Source organism: Triticum aestivum, chromosome 3A (assembly GCF_018294505.1).
Source record: "Triticum aestivum cultivar Chinese Spring chromosome 3A, IWGSC CS RefSeq v2.1, whole genome shotgun sequence".
Taxonomy (NCBI): Eukaryota; Viridiplantae; Streptophyta; class Magnoliopsida; order Poales; family Poaceae; genus Triticum; species Triticum aestivum.
The window spans coordinates 599,083,348-599,097,794 of NC_057800.1; the positions used below are offsets into that span (position 1 = coordinate 599,083,348).

General features: G+C 44.2%; 1 protein-coding gene across 2 annotated transcripts; it reads right to left on the minus strand.

Moving 5' to 3' along the window:
• Window positions 1–24: 24 nt before the first annotated feature.
• LOC123062485 (zinc finger HIT domain-containing protein 3) lies at window positions 25–4,509 on the minus strand. 2 transcript variants are annotated; one of them, XM_044486020.1, is made up of 8 exons: window positions 4,169–4,509; window positions 3,020–3,051; window positions 2,545–2,610; window positions 1,884–1,988; window positions 1,494–1,601; window positions 918–1,006; window positions 396–446; window positions 25–280 (listed from the first exon to the last, which is right to left on the minus strand). In XM_044486020.1, exons 1-8 carry the CDS (start codon window positions 4,240–4,242, stop codon window positions 251–253), a joined length of 555 nt encoding a protein of 184 aa, XP_044341955.1. In that variant the 5' UTR covers window positions 4,243–4,509; the 3' UTR covers window positions 25–250. The 2 variants fall into 2 exon arrangements, with proteins under 2 accessions (XP_044341955.1, XP_044341954.1); XM_044486019.1 differs by having other exon boundaries at window positions 1,494–1,604; window positions 4,169–4,507.
• Between the last annotated feature and the right edge of the window lie 9,938 nt (window positions 4,510–14,447).

Sequence of the window (14,447 nt, forward strand, 5' to 3'; positions counted from 1 at the left end):
GTTATTATGCATTCACACTCAACATTCTAAGATGTTTTTGCTTGACGAAATTCCTACTACATGTGTCAGATTTCAAGTTTTTTTCCAACCATATAATGCAGCAAAGAATATTTTACGAAACGCACCCCAACACCGCTGTGAGAAATATCTTATAGGATGATTTAACTTCTACAAATAGCTGCTCTGGTCTCATTTTGCCCAGATGTCTCCATTCTCTCCGGTGGGAGAGCTTCAGCAGATGGATACTTGCTCATTGTTGTGCACTGATAATGTCAAGAATCTGCATGCAATAGAGGTGATAAAGCATATAAATGAGCAAGAACATCGATTTTTCTTTTTGGCTCTAAAAACGGACATAGAAGAGGAGGACCAAACTTAATGGGAGAAAGTGAAACCTTATTGGCGAACTGTTGAAAAGCTTGTTCTTCCATCAATTTCTCCAATTCCTACAGATGAATAAATTAATGGGCAGACACGAGGAAATAAATAAATGTGGCAAAAAAAGGGGGTCAGATACTTTAAGTGAGCTAGCTGCATCCATGTGCACCAATGTCAATTCAAGTGGAGAGAATTCCTTAGTTGGCCCTTTCTTAAAATTTACCTCCCTATTTGGCCCAAAATAAATTTTCTCCCCTATTTGATACCTAAAGTAAATTTTGTTCCTTATATGACACTTCCATCCATCTTAGGCACTAACGGTGTTAAGTGTGAGGTGAAAATACCATTTTACCCATAGGGCCTGCAATCTGATTGAAAATCAAAGTCATAATGGAGGATGAGAAATAGAGGTGCATACTATTCTCATGAGGAAATTTGGATTTCTCACTCACGCTCTCCTGATTTGTGGATGCTAAGTTGGATCAGATGCAATACAATAGTCATTGCATGAATGCACGTGCACTTAACAAGTAAATTACCTTTTCTGGTTCTGAAGAGCCATCAATTTGAAGTATCATTTTCTGCAGTTCAGAGTCCCTGAGAGCATCTCTGACTTCATTTAATTCAACTGGCAAGGATAAAAACAGAGTAAAAAACTAAAAATGCAACGAATATCTAACAGTTAGCTAGCTTGGAGTGATTCTGCTCAGCTGAAGTGCTTAGTATTATCATTCATATGATGTAGCATATGACAATATTTTCCATCAAGTTGGGTGTTATTCAGGACTGTATTACCATGCCATTTCAGATAGTCCTATACTTGAGTTCAAGGCCAATTCTAAAGTTCAGCTTCGTGTACTTGAGTAATAAGAATTGAAATGTTGGCACAACATTAACATACACGTTTCAAGCTACCCAAATGAGGAAGTGATCCAGTTAAAAGGCAAGCAAATTATTCAAAAAAGGATAAACCTCTAACAGGAGTTGAGGCAAATGTAAGAGAATTAGATATGCCATCGTAATATCCTTTCCCAACTAATGTACATGACGACAACAGCCTGGAGAGAGCAACAATATAAATAGGAAGTCAAATTTGGTAGTAAGGTACGCCATACCTAAGGACCTTAATCTATTCCGGTCAACAAGCCAGCTTGGATCCTCAACTTCAAGAGCTTTTGTAGGGCACACTGTGTTTGGAGATTGTGCAGGGCACGTTGTGTCCGCTGCTGCAGAGCAACAGTATAGCTTACAATCAAACAATTTATTGCCATGCATTCATAAATTTAAAATGAAGCTATATATTGCATCCATCGACATATTTAGAGAGATTATCTTAAATTCTTTTGATAGCTACAACTGGAGGTAGTGGTGAAATGGTGACTTGAAGGAATATCCTTAAGTACACAACAATAATTTATTAGTCTGAGCTTAAGCAGTTTTCACTGCAAAAAATCAAATGGAAAAAATAGTGAAATTATAAAAGACATCAGGGTGTTGTATTTTACCTAAAGAGGGAAGCTGGTCCTCATCAGGGTTTTTACTTAAAGAGGGAAGCTGATCCTTGATATTAGAATAATCTGTTCCTTTTTCCAGCAACACAGAGCTCGTCGCTGAAAACAAAAGAGTGCTCATATATAAGTCCCTCCAAATTAAATTAGACTAATGTAGTAACTTAAGCAAAACGTCTTGCAACCTAATGCATGAACTGTGATTTATTACAACTGGTTAAGCCCTTTTATTGGGAGAGTAGATGATCTGGAATATTTTTGGGTACACAGCTAGTCAACTTCTTTTTATGGAACAGATTGCATACAATGGGAGACCAAACACAGTGGTTATCAATACAACATATATCTGAAAGTACAATTGCCGCTCCCCCAATTTTTGTGATGAACTAACAGAAGTTGGTATCCACCTTCAAGGGAAACTATTGAATTGTAATCAATAGGAACGACCACATTCAATGAAGTAGATATGAGTGCTCCTTTCTTGAATAGTATATATTATGTACTTGTATGTGGGACCTTCAATCACAACATCATGATTCACGTCATTTTCCTCATGTATGTGAGTTCTATAGCTGCTTGTAACAACTGTCTGAGTCCACAATATGTTACAAAAAGCAATCATGTCTTAAGAGTTCTCTTCGAAAGGTAGAGCACTTACTAACTTCCTCCTGCAGCGACGGCTTGTTAGTTTCTTCCTGGGGCACTATCTTTTGGCAGAATTCAACTGCACACAAAGCAATATTTACTATCAAATGCTGGCTAGCAAGAAAAGTAGCGATATGCAGCGATGGATGTTCATATAGATAGCTTGATATTATATAAATAGTAGTGACAACTTGCATGTTAGTGGTGCTATGGGGGTGGGGGAGGAGGGGGCTTCTAGTCGGTGGGCAAGGCAGGAGGGTGACTACGCGGACTACATGCCTGCTTGCGACTCATGCACATTGTGTTGTTAAACCAAAAGAAACAATACTAGTTCGAAGTATATTTCAGTAACACACCAGAGTGCACTTATTACTGGCATCTATCAGTATTAAACTTTCATGAAGTGTGTCCTCTAAGGCTCTAACACCCTACTTCCTTCAAAAGTTTAAGATAATGAACAACGAAGACAGCACTGAAGTCTGAAGTACCTTTGTGTTTTTTAAAGCATATCACAGAGCAACTGCAAGGGAGAATGAGACAATATATTAGGTCCGTCCAACAACATTCAATATAGGAGATAAGGAGGCAAAAGAAGTTAATAGCTCATGCTTTAAAAAAATGACAGTGTGCATTCAGTAAATTCGACCTTGATGTATCACTAAACAGGAAACAAGGTGTGAAGCACTCCTGTGTATTTCTCTGCTATAGTTTGTAGGGTTTATCAAAATTTTAAAATCAGCTCAAAACGAGGGCAGGCTGGATGCTGAATTACTAATGAATGGCAGATTAAGTTGCCAGACAAAATTAGATAAGAAATTGAAGAAACCATAATAAAGCATGCATGGAGGCAGATTTATTATTGCAGACTGTGAATTTGGATAAAAGGTACATGGCATGCTTCACATCCTTAAGCTATGACCTCAACTGATCAAGCATTCTTAAGTGATGCTACTGATAGGCATAAGGTACTACGGTAGTAGGATGTTCGGATATGAGATTCAGATCAGGTGATACCATAAAGAGTTATACGTCAGCAGACGAAAACCTGGTCATCTCTGTACTAAGTTATCTCTATTATGCTACGAGTGGTTTTGCCTCTGTGTGCTTTCACATTCATCTAAGGCTAAAGAAAATGAATACTTTGCGATATTTGAATTCGGAAATCACAAAGATTAGGCCATGAGTGAACAATCATATGAGAGAAGGTATGAACTATTATATAACTTTGGTGAGTAGTTGACATATGCCTCTGAAATATAATATAGCATTAGTTAACCTCTATGATATTAATAAATACACAAGGAGTTCCAACCATGCCTCAATGGGATAGTTTCCAAGTACCAACCATGCCTCGTGAATCTGTTCCATGAACCCTAGGTACTCAGTTCTTTTTTCCAAACAATAAGCTAATCCACTATTGTCAACGAGAAATTGCACTGAGAGCACATTCTGACATGCACACTGATGGTTATCAATTTCCCACTTAGCTCTTGCCTGGTGGTATGGCTAAACAGTGAATAGACCAAGAAATCCAATGAATACAGCAAAAGGAGTTCCTCATATACTGGTGTGCCACGCCCATCTTCAGCAAGAACTCGCATACGCAAAACTGTAAAGAAGATGATGATTCAACTTACTAGGGCGTGCGGCAGGTGGGGCATTTGTACTTGGACGGCGCCTCCTTGCACACATCGCAGCTCCCACCACCCATTCGCAGGACCGGAAATTCGGTTCGGTTGTCTGTCGATGCCGAATTTGTTCAGGTAGCTGATGTCGGCGTCGGGAGACCAGGAAGCTGGAAGAAGAGGCTGGAGGCGTGGTGCCCTGGTGGGTCAGATACGGGCGGGTGGGCGGGGGACCTATGAGCGGAGAGCACGGCGGGCGGAGGACGGCGAGGCCGCTAGGTTGAGCGGCGGCAGGGGCGAGCTCGGGTAACGGGGCGCCGGCGAGGCAGGGGGGGGGGGGGGCAGCTCGGGTAGAGACGTCGGGCGAGCCGGCGAGGGTGCGAGGTTGAGTGGCGGCGGGGGAGCGTGCGCGACGGCGCGGGTAGAGGCGAACCGGCGAGGGTGAGTCGCGTCCAGAGGGCGTAAGCGCCTGCTGGGTGGGGTGGGGTCAAACCTGGTCAACTGGGCCATGCCTGGCAGGCCGGCCCGTTAACAGGCATGCCCGGCTTGATGGGTCTGCCCGGTACGTGGGCCGCGAGGCTGGACACATGTGCCGGCACGGCACGGCCTGTTTAGTGTTTTTTACAGCCCAATAGGCTGAATATAGGCCCGAAAACAGCCCGATAGGCTAAATATAGGCATAAAAACAGCCAATAAGATGAACGATATGTTGGCCGACAAGCTAGACATGTCGGTGGATCGGACCATTTATTTATAGTGTCATGTCTGAGCCGGGAGGCTAGGCACACGGCTGCCACGGCACAGTCGTGCCAGACACATTTAGCCTTAGGTCGTGTTGGCCCTGGCGGCCAAGTCTGGGTGGGATTGGTACTGGTAGGTCGTAGATTGGGTTGGGCCCAACTTCAATATGGAATCTCGAAGTGTGTAGTCCGGACGATCAGTCCTATTTGTTGCGTGAGTTGCTAGATAGCAAGTAAACACATGTAGGCCCAAAAACCCGGTACGGCCCGTTTAGTGTTTTTCACGTCCCAATAGGTTGAATATAGGCCCAAAACAGCCCAATAGGGTGGGATTGGCGCTGGTAGGTCATAGATTGGGTTGGGGCCAACTTCAATGTGGAATCTCGAAGCAACATTAAATTTTCAGACTGTGTAATCCGGATGGCCAGTCCTATTTATTGCATGAGTCGCTAGATAGCGAGTAAACACATATAGGCCCAAAAAAACCAGCATGGCCCATTTAGTGTTTTTCGCAGCCTAATGGGCTGAATTTAGGCCCAAAATAGCCTAATAGGCTAAATATAGGCATAAAAACATCCCAATAAGATGAATGATATGTGGGCCGACCCGTTTATGTATAGTGGCGTGCCTGAGCCGGGAGGCTAGGCACGCTGGCTGCCACGACACAACCATGCAAGGCACATTTATCCTTAGGTCGTGTCGGCCCTGGCGGCAAGTCTGGGTGGGATTGGCGCTAGTAGGTCATAGATTGGGTTGGGCCCAACTTCAATGTGAAACCTCAAAACGATACTAAATTTTCAGACCATGTAGTCAGGACGGCCAGTCCTATTTATTGTGTGAGTCACTACATAGTGAGTAAACACATACCTTGTGATTCACTATGCACACATATTGGGTTGGCTCGTGTAGACATTTTTAGAGACTCCCTATTTCGGTTTTGGGAAGCTTCTAGACCCTTTCTAGATCGATTATTTTTTCTAAGTTTTTTGGGTTTTCGGGGTTTTTAAAAATGCTTTTGAACAATTTTGAAATCGTTAACATGTTTTAAGTTCTCAAACATTTTTCTGTATTCATGAACATTTTTTCAAATGTCGAACATTTTTGGAATCTATGAACTTTTTTAGAAATCATGAACCTTTTCAAAATCGCAAATATTTTTGAAACCACAAACATTTTTCAATTCATGCATTTTTTGGATTCTCGATCATTTTTTGAAGCCACATAAAATTTTTGAACTTGTGAATTTGTTTCAAAATCACGAGCAATTTTTGGATTCATGAACAAATTTTGAATTGGTGACCATGTTCCAAATTTGCAGCAATTTTTTAATGCGTGAATAATTTTTGGAATCACGAACATTTTTTTGTTTATGAATATTTGAACATTTTGAACATAAGTATTTTAATAGGAAACCGACCGAATAAAAAACTGAGAAAAATCGATAAAGAAAGCAGAGAATAGATATGTGTAAGTGCATCTAGTGCCACCCCTAGTTGGTTTTGGAGTATTGACGACAAACCTAGTTGAGGGACTAATGTGTTTGTAAGAATTGCAGGATAACACAGGTAGAAGTCCCTCATTGATTCGGTTTCCTACCAGAGATGACCCCTAAAAATGTATGAAGACATTGAAATCAAAGGTGGTATGTGAATACATTCACATTGAAGACTATGACAAGAGAAGACATCGCGTGAAGACTATGGAGCGCGAAGACCTAGCAGTTTCGTCGTTCTGTGTTTTTCTTTGTTGAGTCATAGGAACCACCGTACTGTTAAGTGGGGTCCAAGAGAACCAGTCGGAATGACTGGAGTGATGCTTAACCAAAAATCCTATGTCTTCGAGTGAAGACTATGAGAGAAAATCTTGTCCAGAGTTGGATAAGTCAGCTTTGCTTGTAGCCCAAGTAAAGTTACCGTATGTGTTTGAAATCTGACCGTTGGAACACTTGTCAGTTCCTTAGTGACTCAGGGTCATTTCGGACAAATCAGGTCGGGTTGCCTAGTGGCTATAAATAGCCCACCCCCTACAACCATACACGATTGGCTGCTCAGAGTTAGAGTACGGCTTTTGTCGTTTGAGAGCAACCCACCTCGAAGCCTTTGAGAGAGAATTCCTTGCGAGGATAAAGCCCTAACCACCCAGAGCCAAAGAGTGTTAGGCATCACTTAAGTCTTCCTGTCTGTGTGATCTGAAGACTTATTACACTTGAGGACTGTGAATCCTCCAGCCGGTTAGGCGTCGCGTTCTGAGCATCCAAGAGTCATTGTGGATCGCCGTTGAATGAAGTCTGTGAAGGTTTGGAAGTCTACCTTGAAGACTTACCAGAGTGATTGGGCGAGGTCTATGTGACCTTAGCTCAAGGGGAATACGGTGAGGACTGGGTGTTCTGAGCTGCGTGTTCAGGACTGGGTGTCCGGGACTGTGTGTCCTCAGGTTTAAATACCTAGCCGCCCTAACCAGACGTACAACTTTCACAGTAGTTGGAACTGGTCTACCAAATCATTGTCTTCAACGAGTCACTGGTTTCATCCTTCCCTTCCCTTTACTTATTGTTGGTCCTTGTGAAGTCATTATATGATTGCATTATCTTTTGTCTTCACTGAGTGACTGTTTGTTCTGATTGGCTTCACAATATCTTCCTACCTGATCCTTACTGCCTAGCTGCTATTAGTCACTGTGCTTTCACTTCATTGAATACTTGACTATGGTTTGCCTAGTGTCACGGTGGATCGCAAGTCTACATCAGGCACATGTCATTTTCTGGGACAATCACTTGTATGTTGGTCTTCAAAGAAGCAGAACTGTGTATCTCTCTCCACTGCTGAATCTGAATACATTGCTGCTGGATCTTGCTGCGCTTAGCTTCTGTGGATGAAGCAAACACTCAAAGACTATGGCATTCATCTGAAGCAAGTGCCACTCTACTGCGACAATGAAAGCGCCATCAAGATTGCCAATAACCCAGTTCAGCACTCGAAGACAAAGCACATTGAAATTCGTCATCACTTTCTCAGAGATCATGTTGTGAAGGAAGATATTGATATCATACATGTCAACACTGAAGAGCAATTGGCAGATATCTTCACCAAGCCCTTGGATGAGAAGAGATTTTGCAAGTTACGGTGTGAACTAAATATCTTGGAATCCTCAAATGTCATGTGATCAGGCACACATCCTAACACTTACGCATATTGATGACTTAGATGTGCAACACACGAAGTAAAGTATATCTTCAATCAATGAAGACATACATTCTAAGTGTGAATACATTAATGTGGAATTTGACTTCGGAGCGCCACGATAATTGTGCGCCGTGTCTGGGTCTAATACTTCATATACGGTGGATAACGCCACCATCAAATTCTTCTGTTTGAATTGTTTTACCCATGGCATTACATTTGCTATATCTTCACATTTTTGTTTGTCTTCATTCTCAACTTGTCTTCATGATTATCTTCACTATGTTGGTTTGATTGTCTTTCTCACACACACACACACACATATATATATATATATACTAGTGTTCTGTCCTCTACAACATTCACTTATAGCTATGTCTTCTTGTTGAATCTTTTGAACTAAGTGAATGTGATCGGACCCTAACCTCTCTATGCTCTCTATCTCAAACCTTATCTGTCCAAATCATATGCATTCTCTTGAAACTGTCGAATGTCTTCTCTGCGTCCTTGTCAGCAGAAGATACAGAGATAAACATTAAGTCCGCTTTCAATGCTAATTCCTTCACCTGAAACCCGGAGAAGTGGGAACGACCACCCAACAATCCAGGCGTGCGTGGGAACGTGGAACAACCTCCGATAGGTTGCATGATGGCCACATGTCCTTCAGATGTGAATCGCCAGGGGCACCTGTGTAATAACACTGTGCCGTCCCTGTCCTTATAAATACACGCCTCACCACAGTCATTATCCTTTCTTCCACTCTCGCACAAACCCTAGCGCCACCGCTAGCCCTCGACGACGTCGGTGACGAAGCGCTTAGCTGCCGCGACCTCTCCGACGCCGTCTTCACGCCGGCCGCGGACATCGTCTTCTCCGCCGTCGCCGTAGGTGTCCTCCGTCGCCAAGTTAAGGCACGGACGATCGAACTGCTCGGCCTCATCTCCCACTCCGTCTAGCAGTTCTTAGTGTGGTAAATAAAACTTCCTTTTTACGGCCCCTTTGTTCCTATAGATTCATCACTTTCTACCACAAGCAGTTCCTATTCACACAAGTTGGATCTATTTCATACTGCATCTCATAATATGCCTAGTATATTCGCTTATGCTTTACAAAGTAGTTAGATTCCTCACTTGTACTTATTCGTGGATTCATACAAATCTGGAACCAACTCTCTATCTATGAGTGAATGTCTTCACACTATGAGGTCAATGTCTTCTAAACTGATTTATCTTCAAAATCTTCTGAGAATGCATATGACCTCTTCCCCTTCCCTTGCACCTTAATGCTGTCACAGGTACATGTCCGTGGGAGAATCCCTTGGTTCTCATAGTCTGCATTCATTTGCAGAATTCTTACAGCATCACATTAACTCTCCCGAAGCCAGTTCCTATTTGTCCAGCAAGCGAAAACCTTTGAAGCCTTTGAACGTGTTGAAGCCATTCAGTTTGAAGTTCATGGCTGCAGAGAAATTAGTAAGGAAGGGTCGCAGACAGCGCCGTGGGGGTACATCAACGGACCTGCGTGAAGATCTTTATGAACTGTACAAAACTGACCCCGAAGAAAGCTATGGTCAGCGCAAGACACGAATCCAATGGATTCGAAGATACTGGGCAGAGAAATGGTTCAAGTACAGGTTCGTGACCCAGGAATATGCTGAGAAAAATGCCATCAAGCGACCATGGGGAGACATCCTATACAGAAATCTTCAACCCAGGTCCAGAGATGAAGCCATTGAACAAGGCTTCTATCCCTGCATGGTCGTCCTCTGACGCCAATTGCTCAGGATGCATCATGGGCTGATCACCCACAACAACAAGTCACACCACCCTGGCAAGAAGAGGAAGATGACTTTGAGGCCCAGCCAACTCCGTCTCCAGAGGCGTCGCCAGCGTTACGAAGGCTTCGCAAAGGACCAAGGTCTCAAGTCCCTCTTCCGAGCGTTCCATACGGAGAAGTGCCCCACCAATCTATTGCACGGCAAGTGTTTCAAGATGCCACTCCTACTGTGAATGTCTCCGAGTCTAAGGCTAAAGCTGCTGAAGACATTCCGGCTGCATCAGCCGACGACACACAAGAAGAAGAACGTGTCCCTCCTCCCCCCATTACTGAAGAAGCTGTTCTCGAGGAGAACGTGTCTGTGCCCGACCCTCCAGCTCATCAAGTGGAGGTTGAGAATCTTGAGGCTGCCAACACCAACACAAATGAAGCCAATGACGTAGTCATGGCTGAAGCAAATGTGGAGCCTGCACCAACAAATGTGCCAGAAGTCAATGAAGCCAATGATGCAACTGCTCCTGTTCCTGCGCCTGCTGCTGGTCCTCAGTTTGACTATCACGTTGAGCACATGCCTCAGGTACAGAAGCCAATGCCAAGGTTGCCCAGGTTTCCAGGTCCTGCATCGGCACCCGGATCCTTTAATGTCAATGGCTTCGAAGCAGACAACACCTTCTTCAATAGCGCCAAGAACCCCTACTCAAGGGAAAGAATATGTTCTGATCGGTTTTGGAGCTATCCGCAGCGAAGTTATTACTCATGCATTATGTACAATCAAGGTCGCATTTTTCCTCATATGCGTCTTGACACTGAAGCCATAACTGGTCTGCCTTGCTTAGAAGAAGCTCTAGATTGCTTCAAAGAGTCTGGATTATTGCCGTTCGTCACCGACAAAGAGCACTGGAACGAAGAGTTGCTGCTCCAATTCTATGCCACTCTTCACATTTGTGACTACAACAGAGATCCGAAGACTTGGGTCCTTGAGTGGATGATCGGCAATGTTCATCATGAAGCCAAAGCCTTTGATATCATTGAGCTCACTGGTCTGCCCACTCCTGGAGATCTTTATGAACCTGGTTGTCAGCTTCACAGTGCAGCTATGAAGAGCATCCTTCAGAAGCCTGAACCGAACATGAGTCAGATGCTTAGCATGATGAAGCCCTTGCCTCCAGATGCTGCATATCCTAAGGCGTTCTTTGTTGAAGACCTTGAGTATCTGCCATGCAGTATCTATCACATTATCAGGCGAACTCTCTGGCCCATCAAAGGACATTCTCCACATGCAAAGCTGGAAGGTGCAATGAAGACTTTGGTCTTTTATATTCTTCATGGAAAATGCTTCAATACCCAAGACTTCTTCATCCGCCAACTTGCTGCATCAGGATCTGATCTTTTTGGTTTGAAGTTTTACGCTCCATGGATAATGCGGCTGATCAAACTACACTCAGCTATCTCATATCAGCCCTTTGCTCGCAATCATCGGATCTTTCTGCCTGACGTTGATATGTCCGTTGAAGCCATCTATCAAGAGCCTGCCAAGGAGCCTCTTAGTCTTCAGAATGTTGAGCATCAAAGTTTCTCTCAAAATATTGAAGGAGTTGAAGCAGTCACTCGTGTTTATCCTCTGGCTGGTACTACACGTGCACCTCATCGTGCCCTCACTGAAGCCACTGAAAGCACTATTGCCCAACGGCCCAAGAAGCGACCTCGTGTTCTCAATGACCGAGAGCTTCTGGTTTCCCTTCATCAGAAACAGGATATGCATCATGACTGGCTGAAGCGCCAAATGCAAAGCCTCTTGGTGGATGTCAACCGCATTCGCAATCTTGCCACCAAGAATGCCTTTGTTGCCCATGAAACCTGTCGGCGTACATGGAAAGGGCTGACGCTTATGTGTTCTGAAGATGATCTTCAGGAGGATGGCTTCTCTGAACGTTTCAAGTTTGACTCCACACCTCCAAGAAGGACTGTGCTGCGATGAACTCCGTCTCTTGAAGACTCTGAGTTCTCTTCCTCCGTGGCAACTGTGAATGCCAGAGTGATCGAGGACGAAGACGATGCCACTTCACCGCCCCCTACCTCTGCACGCATCGACACTGCCCTGAGTTCGTCTGCACCGCTGAACAACACCGACGACCTTGCTGCTTCACCTACTCCTCATGGGAACGAGTAGACGCTCTATGTCTTCAAACCTTTTTGGTCGTTACTAACAAAAGGGGGAGAAGCATATGAGTTTGATAGTCTTCAAGCGGGTCCATATGGGCGGTTGCTTTATATTTTGCCTAGTCTTTACAACTCTCGTTTTGATACATTTGGTTCTTTGAGTTGTAACACTTAAGCTCGATGGTCGTCTACAAAATGACAGATATGTAATGTAGTCGCTTCACTATGCTTACTGGGTCGGCCCAGTTTGCGCGAGCGGGGGAGACTCGGTACATGCGACTCCAAGCTATCTAGCACGTACCGTTCCAAATAGAAGCACCTAGCCCGGACACTTTTTACCATTCAACAGGGTACATCAAACGGGTGCGAACCAGTCCGGTTGTCTAAAATCCCACAAACTAAAGACAATGTAGGAGAGCTTCGCAACTATGCGGACGTCTGCATGTCCCACCAAAAGCCACCACAGAGCCACGCTACAACTGCTCCCTCTCCTATCAACTTTGTCTCTCTCCCTCCCATGAAAAATCCCCCAAGTCCATCGCTGCCCTCCATGCACGGGTAGCTTGTAAGGAGCGAGGGAGGTCTGTGATAACAAAAATTAACTATGTGTATATGTAAGGCAACCCATCTTAGCTATGTGGATGTGCGCTTTGTCGCGTCGCCTTCTTTCCATCGCCTTTTTATCCTTTGTTTTTGTTGTTTTTCATACTTTGCAAATTTGCTAGGCCAAATATATGGTAAAAGCAAGAAAAACATGAGAAAGATCAAGCAAGGGAAAACAATCCAGGACCAAAAGGTGACCAATGCGACGAACATGGGAGCAACTTGAGCTTGAAATAGGCAACACACTACAAAAGGCAAAATATGAACCCTCAACGGAGAAAGACACGACTGCGAATCATAGACACAATCGCTAGCAAATTGCCTAATTGGGCTAACAACAAGCGACTTTCTACACTTTTTGACGTGCAATATAGACTCATATCCAAACAAAATGAGTGACATGTTCCGCACATCTCTACTCCTAATGAAGCAGTTCGTACCTCATTTCGTTCGTTCGCTTCCACCTATCGATGAAAGGAAATCTCCCCCGCGTCCCACCTCCTCGCCCCATTGATTTTCTCTCTCCCTTGTAACATGAAAAACTGGCAGCATATATATATATAGTAAGTAAAAAGGAGAGAGAACCGGTTTGCATATCTCTCCATCCATCCAAATCACGGACAGATCATTGCGTACAAATCACATGGGTGCTTTCCTAGGGCGTGTTTGGTTGCCGTGCGCTACAGTCCCCGCATTGCATACACTTCTCCATCCAACCCAGTTATGCAAATGCAGCCTCAAATGCACCATCTACATGTTGTTTGGTTGCCTGCATGGGCAGAACCACACTGTCTGGTGTTTGGTTGCCTGCATGTTAGTGGACAAACCCAAGGCATGCTGTTTGGTTGTATGCAATGCCTGGTGTGTGGTAATCTCTTTGGCTAGTTGGTGAGGTAACCAGCATACTTCGGCACAACCATGTAGCACACATTGTCGGTGTCAAAACCGGCGGATCTCAGGTAGGGGGTCTCGAACTGTGTGTCTAAGGCTGATGGTAACAGGAGGCGGAGGACACAATGTTTACCTAGGTTCGGGCCCTCTCGATGGAGGTAATACCCTACTTCCTGCTTGATTGATCTTGATGATATGAGTATTACAAGAGTTGATCTACCACAAGATCGTAGAGGCTAAACCCTAGAAGCTAGCCTATGATTATGATTGTTGTCGTCCTACAGACTAAACCCTCTGGTTTATATAGACACCGGAGGGGGCTAGGGTTACACATAGTCGGTTACAAGGGAGGAGATCTACATATCTGAATTGCCAAGCTTCCCTTCCACGCAAAGGAGAGTCCCACCCGGACACGGGACTAAGTCTTCAATCTTGTATCTTCATAGTCCAACAGTCCGGCCAAAGTATATAGTCCGGCTGTCCTAGGACCCTCTAATCCTGAACCAGGCTTCAATGATGATGAGTCCGGCGCGCAGATTGTCTTCGGCATTATAAGGCGGGTTCCTTCCCCGAATACTCCATAGAAGATTTTGAACACAAGGATCGTGTCCGGCTCTGCAAAACAAATTCCACATACCACCGTAGAGAGTACAATATTCCACAAATCCAATCCGCTGACAACTTTTCCCAACGTGACACCACGCCACGATCCGGTCTTTATTCGAACCGTTCTCCCTAACCAGCTACCGCGGATGTCGCGAGGTGATACATCTCCGTTGTATCTACTTTTTTCAAACACTTTTGCCCTTGTTTTGGACTCTAACTTGAATGATTTGAATAGAACTAACCCAGACTGACGCTGTTTTCAGCAGAATTACCATGGTGTTATTTATGTGCAGAAACAGAAGTTCTCGGAATGACCTGAAACTTCACGGAACGTCT

Bases quoted from the DNA above. Each gene is read 5' to 3' on its own strand.
- LOC123062485 (XM_044486019.1), bottom strand. From the start codon at position 4,242: ATGGGTGGTGGGAGCTGCGATGTGTGCAAGGAGGCGCCGTCCAAGTAC. The intron at 1,989-2,544 runs GTAAGTGCTCTA...TTTTGTTTTCAG, and splicing joins GTCGCTGCAGGAGGAAGTTA to CGACGAGCTCTGTGTTGCTG. The intron at 1,605-1,883 runs GTAAAATACAAC...GTTGCTCTGCAG, and splicing joins GGACCAGCTTCCCTCTTTAG to CAGCGGACACAACGTGCCCT.